Raw genomic sequence first — 17,105 nt, 5'->3', positions numbered from 1 at the left:
TTCCCTAGTCTTACTTTGTATAGAGAGCTCTGTAAAGTATAATGGTATTTTTCATCCCCAGCAGGGGATGTCTGTATGATCAGGGTCCCAGGGTGCCCTAGTGACACCAACCAATAGTTCCATGTAGTTCAGGGTGACTTGTTGACTTCTGTACTGCATATAATAGACATATGTTCTCTTCTGCCAGCCATCTTTAGCCCAGCACAGTGTCCATGATGGTCCTGTTATGTTCAGATTAATATACTCAGCCTTGGTGGGGGTATTATTTAAATAGGTGTGGCAAATTCATATGTGTACTGCTGCTGGACCTGGGACTCTAGAAGGAATTCTAGGAGATGTAAAGTAAGTATGTGAAATAGCTACAGAGAGAAGAAAAGCAGTATTTTTTTGGCTCCTGATGTGTCCCATGGCCTGGGTTTGGGACGCACATTATTACTTGTTTCTGTAACACATCCTCTTACATCTTCAGAAAACTTTTTTCAAGAGAGGTGTTTTGATCTTTAATTTTATATATGTGGTATTGAAGTTCAAGGAAAAGAAAATTCCTGAGGTCAACTAATTGCACATTTTCATATTCTTATAATTCTGTTTCTGTGGCCAGTGGTGTTACTCCAAAATTGGATATTTTACCCAAACTTGGCCATCTGAAGTATATTTGTGGGGATGGAACCCAAAATAGTCTGATTAGTTTTTTCTCTGGACATTTTTTCAAGGTGGAGTTGGGCAAGGAAAATAAAAGCTACTTTGGTGGTGACCTTGAGAAATCTGGGGCACAGGAGCCACCAGTGGCTGTGTTCCCTGCCATCTTGTAGAGGAGGGAGGGTCCTACTTTAGGAGGGTATTTTGCTGAAGATGTCACTGATTGTTGGGCAGTTGGCAAAGTCATAAAGCCTATCTGCCAACTTGACTGAAGAATCAGAAAACTAAGGCAAAATATTATATTTTAGCAAAACAGAATGACCTCCCATTTTTAGTTTTAACAACTCAAGCTAATAATTCTCAGCTAGAAGAAAGAGAGGGTTGAGAATCATTTGGAAGGTGTTTCCCTGCCCAAACTACCTGTGTTAAGTAGTTCTCTTTCAGAGAACTGCTATGTTGAATCACTGCTTTTGATGGAAGTATTCCAGTTCCTTCAAATATGTTGGATTGGAAAAAATAATTTAGAGTCACTGTTAATAGGAAAGTGAGTAATACCTCTTTTAAAAATCCAGTCTTTCAATATATATTTTCATGCAGGGGCAAATCAAAATTTTATCTTTTTATTTATTTACTTACTAACTTACTAATGGCTAACCTGAAGGTAGAAAATATGTAATTTTTAATGGAGCTGGTACTGAATGAAAGCCAAGAACAAGTAGCACAGCATAGTTGTTTAAAAGAGAATGGATCCCTTTGCAAAAGATAGCTTGGAAGTCTTTGAGATGATGGGGCAGCTTCCAAGCCTACAAGATTGTATCAGTGCTTCTGGTGTAACCCCACTGATGCAGCTGGTTACACCTTTGCCCAGGTCATCATAGCACAATCAGACCAATAGAAACCTTTGTTCTAGGCCCTCCAGGTGACATACATATGCTGCCTTGATGTCTTTAAGATGGTCCCCGACTTCCATATGGGTATATCCTTAGGGTAAATATTAACAACCTTGACCCATTTTGTGTAGGAGGAGGAGGGTCCCCATGTTACTTTTCTGTAAATGATTTGGATTATATGGTTGTTTCAAAATAGCCAACCTTTAAAACTTCTTATGAAATTAAATCTGCTGATTATCCAAATGATGTGACATTTTTATAAATAGGAAATAAACCTTTGAGCATGTGGTTAGATCCACATCTGACACAGAGATAAAAATGACACTGAGAGGTCTACTGAAGGATGTTCTATAGCTGAAAGCATGTGTCTTCCTGCTTCCCAGGTAGAAAGGGAAAAAAATAGCCTTTGTCCTGTCCTCCACTTTAATTGAGTAGGGTGCAAGTGCTGCTGTAATTGAATGAAAAATCAGTAGTCTTGCCACTGCCATCCAGCTCAACTTAAGGAAGAACAAAAAAGACACTTATTCTAGTGGAATTAAGTGATTTGCCCCTGAGAGGCAATGTTCTCAGTCAAGCCTCCGTTTTTGATGGAAACTGTTGCTAGGGTATAATAGCCTTTTCTCTGTTTCTCCAACTGTGTTTGGGCATAGAGGTGGCCTCTATGGAAACTGGACCTCCTTTAATAATGACACTCCTACTTCCTATGTTAAGAAACATGGGTAGGTCTGGCAAAGCCATAATTTATCCAATCTCTTTGGCTCTTCAAGAGAAAACATACTAGAAAAAGCTTCACAGGAATTTGGACATACATCAGTTTAATTATGTATAAAAGCTGAATTGGAGGAGCTGGAGTATGAGTCCACTGAAAGAAGACTCATTGCCCCTCTCAATCAGATCGGATTCTACTCATTTCTACTCATCAACTCCCTCAAAGTCTCATCATACGGGAACTTGACAAGAAGTTGAGAGAAGAAAGCTTTAGTGTCTTCATGTCATGCCAGGCAACCTCAGCAATTAGTGAGGAAACTGTTCCTTTATATGAAGCAGGACTAGAAGGACTTGGAGGATTTTTATTTCCCTAAACCTATGGTAAATCCAAATTACTAGAACCTCGTCAGAATGAGATGTTCACTTCTGAAGGTCTCGGGCAAGGCAGAGGGAGCTCCAGGTAAATTCTGAACTATGGACCTTAGACTTGACTGTGTAGCAAAGGTACAACCACCTGGCATGTGACCCAATGGCCATCCGGACTAGTGATGTTCAGTAGTGGGGAAGTGTTATCTGTATATAGAGCTTCTGTTATGTGCCCTCTGTAAAAGACACAGATAAGGAGAGAAATTTAAAATGATTCAATTTATTTTCAGTCACAATCAACGTTTGTGTGAGATAAGACATATGAGTTTATTTTTTTTCCCCACTTGGTCTAAATTCTCATGTTTTCCTAGCTTCTTTCTGCATTGGTGTGATGCTAGTACATACAACTTTTTGCCCTTGTTTCTCTGATAGTGTTCCGAAATATTAGACATATACTTAATCTTTTGCTCAGAGGTAACTTTAAAACACACACACACACACACACACACACACACACATACACCCTCCTGCAATCTCTATTAAATCTGAAAGAAAAAAATGGGCTTTGTTTGGACTTAAGAGATGCCTCAGTTTTCAACATAGAGTCTTTTTAAAGAAGTTTAAGGAATAATTCCGCCCTTGTAAAATTTTCTCTTTATGAGTGGACTTTAGAAACATAAGGATAACACAACTACATTTATTTTGCAACATAGACATTGGCTGTCTCTAACCAGCATATCTTCCCTACATCTGGGCTGTTATTTTTTTTTTTTTTCTCTGTTATTGGACTGGAAAGTTCCCCTAATAACCCAGGCATTGCCGAACTTTTGCATGAGACACTAGTCTGGGAATTGAGGAGATTGTAGGAGATGTTACAACCATTCTCGAACTGTTCCTCTTCTGTAAAATAAGGAGAAAAATCACCTGGGAAATGATTGAATCAGACAACAGAACCAAAGCTTAAATCTATTGCATTGGAATATCAGAGAGGTCTGATATTTTAAAAATTTTTAAAATTTTAAAAATTTTTCCAGCAAGTGGTTGAGGATGATTAGATCAGTTACTTTTAAGGATCTTTTCCAGCTAGGATCATACTAAGGTTCAAGGTCATACTTATTCTCTTCAGTGTGGGAAAGGATGTACTGAGAACTCAAAGAGTATTCCCCTTCTCAACCAATAACCAGCCTTCCAATGAAGGATTAGGAGCCTTGAAGGGCTGCCCTTGTCTAGAATGTTCCAGAGTGATCACCAAAGCCTTCCTACTGATGAGCATTTGCTTCTTCACCTCCATAATCCCTTTTGACATGAGTAAATAATGAGTTTGATGATTTCTACATATAACATGTAACCTCAGCTCACATGAAATATCCATGGGAGTTCTAGTCAGTCTTCTGTGATTCCCTTTACATAGTGGGAGCCTGTTTCTCTCTTTTGAAAACATTTTCATATATTTCCTATGTCCCGTAATCATTGTCTCTGGATACGTGCTCAGATGCATTCATGCTTGAAATGTATTTGATAAATTAGTAAAAATCATCAGCATATACAACTGAATCATTATTTGAGTAATTATTATAGTCAGATTGTAAAAGGAAGACAACAGGTTTATCTTTTGGATCTTGTGGAATTATTTTGTTCCTGAAAAACCTTTGGAGAATAAATTACTGTATCACATGAAGAAAATTAGTTCTCCCCGGGCATGAGGGCACCATTTAGCATGGCTGCAAGAGATGATTTTCTGATTGGTATCTTGTTTTCCTTCATGGGAGCCTGTTTACAGCACCCACTCATGGATCGGTCCCTGGATATGCCGATACATGTCACCCACAATGTTTCCAGAATCTCTTGCCACTAACAAAATTAACCTCCTTCAAGGAACTGGTACCACCAGGCTTAAGTTTGTTGTTGGAAATACAACCACCTCAACATCTTCTGCTGTCCGGAATTTTACTCTGAAAACAATTAGAGCATGATGGGCTATGTGTTTGACAGTCCAAATTGAGCTACAAATGACCTGACTGTGCTTCAACTAAGCACAGGGCAGCTTAGGAATGTATTAAGTTGAGTAATCATCTCATGTGTTTTTCCCCTGGGTTCAGTGACATATACGAAGTTCATTTTTTAAAGAAGTTTTTCTCTTTACAAATTTAAACTCAAGGGAATAGGATCCATATGTTCCTGATTCATTTGCACTAACTCATCAAACGTTCTTTTCTTTATAAGTTATTGGATGTCTACAGAGGATTTTGACTGCTTTTTTATAAGTTCTTTTAAGCCTTTCTGTCTAGAGGCAGGAAATGGCCATTTGCCAGCAGGGAATGAGCCCCCCAAATAATCACGTTCTGTTCAGGAGGCAAAGGAAAAAGAAAATTCAAATTCCCTACTTTCTAAGTACAGTTAGCAAATGGGTTTTCTTTAGAGAGCAGGGATAAATGTATACTCTGGAATGTATTAGTAGATTTATGGACGATGTAATTAAAGAGACTTCATAAGGGGGCTGCAGCAGGAATGGGATTTAAGTTGCCCCTTCACCAATACCTTACCTGTGAATCTAGAGCAGTTGGTTTACCCAGCAGCATAGAGCCTTGAACTAAGGGAAATATGAAACATTTATAATGTGCATAGCAAAGGTTATAGGGGTGTGTTTTACAGACAGAGATTGATTTATTCAAACTCTGTTCTACACCACATTTTGTACTTCTACTACTTCTACATACTGAATTCAACAGAGCTACTGGTGAGGATCAGAAATCATGGGACATACTGCTCCATGACAAATGAAATCAAACGTCTCGTTGGCCTATCCTATGGAGATATTGAGTGCTTCCTTTGGGTCAGTGCCTCACTTGGATGACGTCACTTAATTAATATGATAATCCCATGCAGTAGTCATTGTAATCATTCCCGTTTTATGAGTAAGGACAATGAGACTTAGAAATAATAAGTAAATGAAGTTTTAAAGACCACATAGCAAATAAATGGCAGAATTGGAACTTTAACTCAGGATTCCAAGTTCATAATCATGATCTTCAAAAGTGACCTGTATCTATACCCTAATAATGCAAATAGACTACTATATCAGAGATATCTTTCCAGTGCTTACAAATCACATGATAGCCTAATTCCAATTTCTTCGGCCCTGATTCCATTGTATCTTCTATGCTGTTGCTCACGTGACTTATGTAGAGTTGCTTGTTAATTTTTCTGTGAAACCAAGGTATTTATGAATCCAAGTTTGGATTTTCTTTTGTTTTTGTTTCCTTGACCCCAGAACAGCGTCAGGCCCAAAGTCATCACAAGTTGGATGAAAGAGTTAACAGATCAGACTTTTATTAGCTGACCTACATGTCTTATAGTCTCCTAAGGCTTCCATGTGATTACAGTTAGAGATGAACAACCTATTGGTTCAGATCAACCATTTTTGAACCCTGGATATTGCCATGGACTAATTTGCTAACTCTTACCAAATGATAAACAAGTTCAGGAACATTTGAAATCTCCCTGAGGGTCGGTAAGCCCTGATATGGCTCTAGTTCTTAGGGATCCCTGTCTTTGCTTGGAGCACATGCTTCTTGAGATGACAGATTCCTTCACTTACTCCTATCATGTCTGTTCAAATATTGCATCTCCAATAAATTCTTTCCTCCCTTCTCCGTGTAGACATGTAAGTATCACTGCTTCCAGTGTGGTGTGGATGTAACTATTAGCTTTCCCACTGACTCAAGCAAGGACAGGGAATGTGTAATTTCACTCAGGTGTGTATGTTTAATTCACAGGGCCAGGAAAATGGAAAGCTTTAAGAAGAAGGTATTGACTAAATTAATGTTTGACATTGTTGGAGCTGAGCATGCATGAAACCAGTACATCTGTCTCATACAGACCGTTTTGGTGTCAAATGTTAAACATGCTAAATAGGTCATTATCTGTATTTCAGTAGATTTCAAATTAAGATTCAAGCCCTAAGCTCCATCCCCAACCCCAAATAAATGCAGGGACTAGGAAGCAGCCTTAGCCTGCAGAGCTCCAGCCAGGTCCCAGATGTGACCCAGGACTGGGGGAGATTCTACCATACTCCTTCCTCTGTGTATGGATGGATGGCAGTATGTTGGGGTTAGGCAGCTGTCAGGTAATTTATTCTGGGAAAATTTATTCTGGAAAATTTATTCTGGGAACAAACTAGAGACAGTGAATATTCCTAGAAGTTCATCTTGCCTGAAGGTCATCTTACCTGTGGATCTATGGCTGGTCTGTACAATGCTTAGCTTCTGCCTACCTGGCATTTTCTTTCCTTGAAGAGGCTCCTGTAGTTTTAAACATAAGGTAGACTTGGCCTTTAAGTAACCACATTATTTTTTTTTTCTTCAAATCAATCTACCTTTATGTGCTTATTTTTAAAGATTTATTTATTTATTTTAGAGAGAGAGGAAACGCAAGCGGGGGAGGGGCAGAGAGAGAGGAAAAGAGAAATAATCCTTCACTTGAGGTGAAATCAAGAGTTGGACAGCTAACCAACTGAGTCACCGAGGCACCCCTCAATCTATGTTTAAATTATGTTGTTTTAATTTCCCCGATGACATCAATATTGCCATTTCCTCTTCTAAAGTCTGAGACTAACATTTTTAAAAAGTTTTGTATTTCCACACATAATCCCTTTCAGAAAGGAAAGGATGTTCTTCAGAGAAATTTGGTCATGTGGATTCATGTGCAATTCTTTCAAGAGCATCTCAATCTTGATTGATTTATTTAATACATAATCAATAGTTGGTATGTCTCAGCACTGTCGATACAAAGATGGTCAATGGATAGTTCTCTTCCTTACACTCTGTTGGAAGAAACAAAATGCAAGGTTACCACATGATAAAGTAGTGAATGCCAGGACAAATGTTGCCTAGAGCACTGTGTTCACTAGATGGAGGAAACAGGGGAGACCCTGGGCACTTCCTGATTTAAATGGACAAGTACACGGGAGCCTGTAAGCTCCTCCCTGGGCTTCCATTCCCCTGGGAGTAGAATCCAAATGCCTCCCCTACAAGCTGGACACTTCACTGGTGGTCACAAAGTCTTGAGACATCTCAGGGAGTTTGTGAACTAGGGGAAAGGAAATAGTTATCTTCATTAAACTTCAGTTGCAATTTAGTACTCCCATGACAACTCTAGCCACAAACTACAGTGGTATCAGCAGTTCTTGTGACCTTGTCATCTATAAAAATCACAGATAGTTCCTGTGACACTGGAGCTGTGGAGATCACAATAACACTACTGATGCTCATTGTAATTTCAAATCATCATTAGATCGTGTTAAATGTCTCAGTAAAGAAACACACACATTACCATAGCACACACTGATTCCACATAATTGCTATCTCAATAAGTCATTTCCTTAATAATCTTTTGTACTTTCATTTATTTAAATTCCTGATATATATTCTAAGAAGGATCTAGAGGCTCCACTCAGCTGCTAAATGGGTCCATGACAGCCAAGAAAGGTCTCTCTGATGGCACCCAAACTGTTACTTCCTTGCTTGCTACCCTCCAGTCTCACTGACCCTTTCTTTGAACCCTCCCAGCATGCTCATGCCTCAGGCCACCACGGCCTAGGTGCAGAGATGACAAATGAGTGTTTATAGCAGACAGTCTGACAGCCACATAGGCGGTATCCGTTGGCCTTCCTGCTCTACTTTGATTCATTAGCAGAGATAAAGCAAGCTCAGTGTGACTATTTTTAAAGTATAGAAAATACAGGTTTTGAAGAATTCATTCATCCTAACAGATACACCTGAAAAATGCTAATGGAGCAGGTTGCTTAGCTGTATCTTCTCATCTGACTCAGCTGCCTTCTTTACCCAGAAAAGATGGGCAGACATTATTTGCATAATGCACATGTATAAACTATCAAAAGTCTGGGCATTCATGTAGCTGGCAACAGACGTTCTTTCTATAGACACCCACGATAAAATGAGACTCTCAGGAAAACTTGTATCACACAATTCCGGGTGCCCGGAGAGCAAGCTTTATGAGGGGGAAAAAAGGTAATGGGTTCATTGCTGCCAGAATGCAGTGTCTTGACACACCGTTTGAGATGTCTGAATCTGACATTTAATAGCTGAGATGATAGTGGCCAAATACTTCTGGAGGTCAAATTCATGCAGAGTTCCTGAAAAGGTGAGAAATCGCTGAGATCTGTAATGACAAAGCTGATGAGAAGATTGATAAAATGGTGGTGGCGACAGGAAGAGCCTCCAAAATCGCTTGCAAATGATTTATCCCCGTGACAGCAAAGCCAGCCGACAATAGTGGAGCGCTAATTAAATACCAACCACTGGGAAAATACCGTAAATTTCTTTCAGCTCCGTGTTGGCAATTTTGTACTTCTAAGCAGAGACCAAGATATGTTCCAATATTCCTCTTATTTAGACCTAAGTGCTATGTGCTCCCATTCCTTTTCTCCTTTTCCTCCATCTCTAGCATGTTTGATTTGAAAACAAAACGAAACCAAAGACGAGGGAAGAAGAAAGCAGAGAAGGGACCGGAAGCAAGAGAAAGGAGAGTTGGCAGGAGGAAAGAAGCTTCTAGGTGTTCTCATAACATTGTGTGAGAAATATATCCATCCCTTTCTACTTTGTGGCTAATTAGGATAATGTAATAGCTACCATTTATTAAGAACCTATCACAGGCTTGGCACTGAAGTGCTTTATATGGAATAAGAGTTAGCATTTATTATTTACCATGTGCCAGACATTGTGCTAAGGAAGTGTAATCCTTACCACTACCCTGTCAGAGTGTGGGGATTTTCTCCCCATTTTTTTTTAATAAGGAAACTGAGGCAGAGAGAAAGTTATTTGAAATATGTTTTGAAATATGTTGTCTCGGTTTTGTGAGTATATTTTGAAATATGTTGAATCGTTTTCCATGAAACGATTTTTGAAAGGCCTTTCATGTGGAAGCAGTTTCTATGTATTATAGTTTGCTAAGAAATAGAATTAACACAATTTCAGGAAAAACATTGAGTACATAAACATTGAATTCAAATTTATTCTTAGCTGTAGTTTAGAAAAGAGAAAGAGATGGAGGCTTAGCCCTAAAATCAGTGACGTGCCAAGTGACCTTGGTTTGGAAGGCAATTAAAATGGGTTGGAAGAATTAAGCATTCCATACTTAAAGAAGCTTGATCTCCCTTTCTCTTCTTTCTGGTTTGCACTAGATTGGAGAGGGACACTCTTAGAGGCAGGGATTAAAGACTGTGGGGATGTGGAATAAAAATGAGGTCAATATTCACAATAGTTCCATTTTCTGAACCTCTACCTAATTGCCCAGGGATGACCTGTAAAGGCCTTTGAGACAAAGGTGAGGAGAAGCCTGGAAATGTGTACAATGCATAGGAGGCCATTCTGTTGGAGTTAGGTGAAGTGATAATTCAGAAAGAAGCATCCCACTCCATTTAAAAAGAAAAAAAAGATTTCATTTATTTATTTGTCAGAGACAGAGACAGCAAACAAGCAGGGGGGACAGCATATAAAATGAGAAGCATGTTCTCCCTTGAGTGAGGAGCCCAATGCGGGACTCGATCCCAGGACCCTGGGATCATGACCTGAGGTAAATGCAGATGCTTAATTGACTGAGCTACCTAGGCATCCCCCAGTCCATTCTATCAGTTGAAATGAGGACTGAAAAAAGCTTACAATGGTAGAATGATTAGTGACATAGAGGCGAATGTGGCTTTAAATAGCTCGTTGGTTAGGAATGATCTATTTTGTCAGTTAACATAGATTACGTTTAGTGGTATAAAGAAGTTTTATGTGTAAACCCAAAGTGGGGAAGGGGGTAAATCAAGTCCCATATGAATCTCGGGAGAGGAACCTATCTTGTGATTTTATGAAGTGTTCTGGAGGAAATATCCACAGAAAGTAGGCATGGTGTTTCCAACATGTTAGAGTGATACTTTCTGGAGTGTGCCAAAGTGCCCACGGTCTGAAGTTAATATGATAATAACTGCATGAGCAAACTATTTATCCCCTTTTGTCTTTTTTGGCACCCAGGCTGATAACAGTAACAATGCCTAGCAGCATCCTGTATGCCAAGGCAAATTAACCTAAATGTCTTCCCTATTCCTAAGATTTAAGGTCACTTGGGAGTGTCAAGATTTCCCTCTCATGAGAAAGACCCTCAGTTTCCATGACAGTTGAGACTGTGCAAAGTGAGAACAGATTCAACAGAGGAACTGAAAGGTCTCATTGGGCCTACCACATTCTATGTCTCTCTATGGCACTTTTGGAAATCAGGTGGTCATCTCCCACATTACATACCCTTAAAAAAAACTCAAGACATGTGTTCAAAAAAAATCAAACCAGGGCTTAGATAATGTCTGATCAAAGTTCTTTCTTTTTGGTTTCTTGAATTGAATACCCTGGCCTGGATCTTAACAATATCCATTTTCTGTCTTGGCCTAGCTCTTGATGATGGCATTGGAAGACTTGCCATGGACCAAACATAGATCTCATTGGAGTTCACCGTGATGAAGCCACAGCCCCCAAATTCAGACAGCCTTTCCTTCTATTCCTCATCAGATACATTTAATAGCAAGTGGGTGTATAAACCACAGGGAAGGGACAGTAAGAACAAATATATAATTAGACATGTTTCCCAGCTGTGTGCTTTGTAGATAGGCCTGTGGATTTTTCTCCTGGGTAACTTGCCCTAATTGCATGAGCAGCTTCCCCCAGCAGAGAACAGGGCTGAATTTGATCCACAAACTTGAAGTTCGAGGTGAGGAATTGTGCATCTGCAAGAACTGTTATAACTATAATTAAGAGTGGGTTGTTTTTATTTCTTCTTCTTCTTCTTCTTCTTCTTCTTCTTCTTCTTCTTCTTCTTCTTCTTCTTCTTCTTCTTTTTCAGTTTGCTTCTTGTTTCTCAGTGAGCATCGCAGGGATTTCCATTAATAATATAGACATTCTGGAGATGTAGAATTAGGAACTGGTTGACTGTAGTTAATTGGCATATTATTGTATTCCCATAAATTCTGTCTGGGACTGCTGTGAGTAGATTTGCAGCTGCTAGGAAGAAATAAAATATACAGCCCTTTACAATGAAGTTGTTTTAAGCTTGAAGCTTTTTGTCTTAGTGACTTTGGAGCTGGGTAAGTATTAACCTGAGGATTTTATTTTGGAGAAAGCTAAAGTAATGGGCCCAAGAATTTCTGGTAAATTTCTATAAACTGCCATCGGAGCTACAGGACAGAGAATTTTGAATTGTATAAAAATGAGAATGACTGTAGGACACACATTCCTTTCTGCTACTTCTTGGGTAGTCCATCCACATCATTACATTCTCCAAACAAATCAAAATTATTGATGAAAAACAAAAAACAACAGTATACATAATTAGGATATGCTAATTGCAGGATTTTAAAGAAACTAACAAAGCTCAAAATAAACAGCATTCTCATTTTACAAACAGTGATAACAATGATTAAAAGGAGATTTTCTTTGGAGTGCTATCTACACTGAATTTTAAGTGAAGGTAGAAGGAGCCAAGTAATTTTCCATGCAATTCATTAAGTATGGTTTTATTTGGCAATGGCTTTGGGCCATGGGCCCCTTAGTGTAAAAAAAAATGGGGGTCAGAAGGTTTACCAACTCAAGGCCTTTGGCAAGTTGCTGAAGATCTTTGAGTACTAGTCTGTTGAGGAAGTGGTCGTCTGGGGAAGTACTCATCTGGGAGGAAGATTATGTGCAACTGACAAGGGGGCTGAGAAGGGCCACGACTCGGGTGAGGCAAGCAGGGTGTCTAAGATGTGCCGTTTAAGGAGCAACTTTCAGGTACCAACTCTGCAACTGGATGATTCAGAGGGTGAACAACTCCTTAAATTCTACACCCTAGGTGCCTCCCTCATCTCACTCTATTCCTGGTACTCTTAAAGAGATAGTATGCAGAAAACCCTGTCACAGTGCCTGGATCATACTGAGGCTTGAAAAATGTTCTCCCATTTATCCTGTGTGCCTTATAAGGTCTCTTTTGAGAAGCACCGAAAGGACAGCATGTGAGTGTGCTTGTGACATGCTATGCAAGTGTTAGCTATGCTAAATCACTATTATGGTTAGGGCTTGTATTGCTATTATCATTCGCAAAGACATGTGTGTGAGTATGTATGATGTATAGATACAATAGATATTCTAGTTGGTGAGAGAGTTTAAATGAGATAATGCATTTTTTAAAAAAGATTTTATTTATTTATTTGACAGACAGAGATCACAAGTAGGCAGAGAGGCAGGCAGAGCGAAAGGGAGGAAAGCAGGCTCTCTGGTAAGCAGAGAGACTGATGTGGGGCTCGATCCCAGGACCCTGGAACCATGACCTGAGCAGAAGGCAGAGGCTTTAACCCACTGAGCCACCCAGGTGCCCCGAGATAATGCATTTTATTTATTTTATTTTTTTAATTAATTTATTTGACAGATAGAGATCACAAGCAAGCAGAAAGGCAGGCAGAGAGAGAGAGAGAGAGAGAGAGAGAGAGAGGGGGAAGTAGGCTCTCCACTGAGCAGAGAGCCTGATGTGGAGCTTGATCCCAAGACCCTGGGATCATGACCTGAGCCGAAGTCAGAGGCTTTAACCCACTGAGCCACCCAGGTACCTCAAGAGATAATGCATTTTAATTAGCATGTTGAGGATAATTGATTTCTAAATTTATTTATTTATTTATTTGTTTAAGAGAGCAAGAGGGAGAGAGGAGCAGAGGGAGGGGAAAGGGGAGAGGAGAAAGAGAATCTCAAGCAGACTCCCCAGTGAGTATGGAACCCAATATGGGGCTGGATCTAAGGATCATGAGGTCATGACCTGAGTTGAATCCAAGAGTCGTAACCTATTGAGTCCTATGGGTGCCCTGAGGATAACTCTTTATGGTAGGTTTAGAATTATTTCTGAGTAGAAATTAAGGATGAACTCAGTAGGGATTCTCTTGCTTTGTTTAATTCATCTACAAGCCTAGCACCATGAGCTTATAATCACTTTGTGCCAGAAAATAGGTGTGATTGGGGAAAAAAAATCAGGACTGAACATAGTTCTTGACTCAAATAGTGTAGTCTGTGTGCTGGCGACTAGTGTCGCCAACCACTGCTGGATGGAGGGGAAGTATTCAGACAGTCACAGTTGATCCTGGGGAAGGTGGGTGAGCAGGTGATTGACAGGACTACATTCTTACCACCCAAACATAGATTCATCTGGATGAGAGTCATAATAAAAATCAACCATCTATGGCAATCTCTGGGTTGGCCTTAAGCACTCTTTGAAGGATTATTAAAGAGCTGCCTAACTTCATATGAATTAAAAGCTAAATTTATTCAGAGCATAGAAAGATTTTTGCTGAGGATAGGACATTGCCTAGTGTTTCATCACAAGTGATAATTTGGCAGATAATTTGGGTCAGGTTCAAACACAATGTACTTTTCAAAAAGTAGATCTGCAACAAAAAGCTGAATACCTAGAGTCATCTTAGTTTTGGCAATTTAATTTTTTATTCTGAACTTGCAGTCAAGTTCAGTGGCTCAAGGATGCTGTTGGAAGAGACATGTCTGGGTCAGACAAACGGTGGGTTTGGGGCACATTTGGCTGTTTTCTTCCTTTGTGCAGGCAGAGTTGTTTTCTCACTGTGTTTCTGTGTACCAGCAGGAAAGAAAGCTGTGCACACATTTGTGTCTGTGTTATTCAGAACTCATCCCAGGCTGTGCTGCTGTCGTTAGCACATTGGAAAAGCAGGGAGCTTTTGATGAGTCACTAATAACTGGTTTCTTGGGACTGCTTGCTTACCATATATAAGCAAAGTGAGATTTCTGCTGTGGTTTAGAATTGATTGAAGAGTAAAAACCTGCTCATGTCTCTGTAAGGTACCATGGGTAAGAGTTATCTTCATTCTTTCTCCATGAAGAGGTGGTTTCCATATGTGATGAATGAATAGATGATAGATAGATAACATTGAAACTCTAGAACAATAGTAGCTAACATGTACTGAGCACATGTGACGTGCCAAGCCCTATTCCAGGCTCTTTATCCCAGCATTTTGCAGATCTAGAAACTGACCCATGGCTAAGTAACAAGCTCAAGCTAGTTAATATCACTTCAGGATATTCTGAAACCAGCAGCCTTGGCCTAGGCTCACACTCCTCCTGTTCCACTAACTTTGAAATCCTCTGCATGTGTGCACATGCATGTTTGCTTTTGAAGAACATTGATGAATTCTACCTTGAATAGAAGGTGTTTGTATCGAGGCCATTCCTTTCTTTGTTGAGTATATAAGGTGAGACCAGAGGAGAGAAAAAATTGCCCGGTTTTCCTGACTCTCAGATTTGATGCTTCTGCCTGGGCAAGATTTGTAAATCAGGTCTCTGAAACTCCAGCCATTCCAGGGACCCAGACAGGCCTGTGTGAGAGAAGTAGGCTGTCTCCACTGAACTTCAAGAGCCCCTTTGACTTGGTTCCAGATACTAACCGCCTTAAAGGATTAGCCAAGGTGACCTCACTAATTTTTTTGAAGAAGACAGATAATTGAGATTTTTTAAAAATCAATTTAAAAATATTAAAACTTAATTTTAAAAACGTTAAAAAAAAAAACACAAACACAAACCAATCCAAACATATCTATGGGCCAGATACGGTTCATGGGCTATCATTCTAAGATAATCCCTGTTTTTTAATTTTTTAATTTTTTATTTTTTATAAACATATATTTTTATCCCAAGGGGTACAGGTCTGTGAATCGCCAGGTTTACACACTTCACAGCACTCACCAAAGCACATACCCTCCCCAATGTCCATAACCCCACCCCCCTTCTCCCAGGCCCCCTCCCCCCATAAGATAATCCCTGTTTTGGGTGAATAATGGGTCAGTTACAACAGATTTTTGTTTCTTGTTCTTCATTTAAGGAGGAAGGGGAATTATCACCTATGGGAAATCCCAGGACAGGGAATTGTCTAATAGAAGGACATATTTACTCTCTAGTGCTCAGCTATAGCTCTGCATACTTTCTACTGAAGGTGGGTTATCTCTTTTCACTGTATAATGTGGTAGGCATTAGTTACAAATGACTACTTAAGTTAAAATTAATTTAGTAAAATGAAAAGTCCAATTATTTATTTTTACCAACCACATTTCAGCCACTCAATAACCTCATGTGGCTACTGGCTACCATATTGAACAGAGTAGAATAAGAACATTTCCATCATTGCAGAAAATTCTATTGAACACTCTTCTTCAGATTCTTAGACTGGCGGCTCGGGCTATGTTGAGACTAAGCAATGTAAGAGGATACTCACATGAAAAAACTTGCATAAAAGTGAGTAGCAAGAAAAATTTCTTTCTCAGAAATTTCTTTCCTGGCTTAGTTACCTATGTGATTGGAATTCTCCCCACAGGAATACTGCCTTGAATGGTGATATAATAACTTTCCTGGGATGCAGTGCTTGTCAGTGCCATCAAGTCATTGCAGTGATACTTACATTAAAGTGATCTGAGGATATTTTTTAAAATTTAAGTATTTGGGTTCTACTTTATAGCTACTTTGCCAGTACTTACAGAGAGTTGGGCTTAGCCATATTTGATCCTTAGGATGTCCCTCTTTGATCCAGACAGAGTCCTTTGGGTTAGCACTACTTCATTAGTGCAAATCAAGTTTGCCAGTCTGTTCCTGCCTTGGGAATAAGGTAGTCCCTTCCTTATCCACAGGGAATATGTTCCAAGACCCCCAGGGGATGCTTAAAACTGCAGATATTGCCAAACCCTATAAATACTATACTTTTCCTCACACAGACATGCATACCTCTGATAAAGTTTAATTTGTGAATTAAGCATAGTAAGAGATTAACAACTATAATAAATAAAACAATTATAATAATATATGAAATGAAATTTATGTGAATGTTTTCTTTCTCAAAATATTTTATACTGTACTTACCCTTCTCCTTGTGTGATGAGATGAAGTGAGTTGAATGACATAGGCATTGTGATGTGGTGTTTGACTACTAATGAATGATCTTCTGATGATATATCAGGAGGATCATCTATTTCTTGACCATGGTTGACTGCAGATAACTGAAACTGCAGCAAAACTATGGATAAGAGGGACCACTGTACTCAAAGGCCTCAGTCATAATCAAATGATTTCTTGACTACAGTTTGCTTATATTTATTTGAACTTCTGCACCACAAAATTCCTTGGTGGCCATTTATGTTGTTACCTTAGTAGAGCGAATTCCAGAAAATCTAACAGTATTAATCTACCTCAATAGAAAGAGAGTTTGTTTGTTTGTTTGTTTGTTTTCCCAAGAATGACAGATCTTTCATTCACATTTAATGGTCAGGTTTTCTGCTGTTCACAACTCTTTGGAGATCCCCTAAAGTTAACTCTGCCCTTTGAATTTCTAATGCCGCTGGGAAATGCTTTACATTGAAACCACAGGTGCTGGATAGGAAATAGCTGTTAATGGAGCACAATTGGAAAAGGGTCTATCTCC

At 39.3% G+C, this 17,105-nt stretch overlaps 1 protein-coding gene across 4 annotated transcripts in view; it reads left to right on the top strand.

Moving 5' to 3' along the window:
- Positions 1 to 17,105, top strand: part of MACROD2 (mono-ADP ribosylhydrolase 2) — a 1,944,634-nt gene that overhangs the window by 1,469,209 nt on the left and 458,320 nt on the right. The window contains exon 9 of one of the 4 annotated variants that reach the window (XM_082743701.1): positions 11,051 to 11,686. The exons of the other annotated variants lie outside the window; for them this stretch is intronic. Within the exon in view, the coding sequence (XP_082599827.1) occupies positions 11,051 to 11,116 (66 nt within the window). The 3' untranslated portion in view covers positions 11,117 to 11,686. Of the gene's footprint in view, positions 1 to 11,050; positions 11,687 to 17,105 lie in introns of those variants that run through there. 4 annotated transcript variants of the gene reach the window in all.

This window comes from Mustela nivalis (assembly GCF_964662115.1).
Source record: "Mustela nivalis genome assembly, chromosome: 8".
NCBI lineage: Eukaryota > Metazoa > Chordata > Mammalia > Carnivora > Mustelidae > Mustela > Mustela nivalis.
The sequence above is the reverse complement of the archived record's forward strand: the minus strand, read 5'-3'. Positions and strand labels throughout refer to the sequence as shown.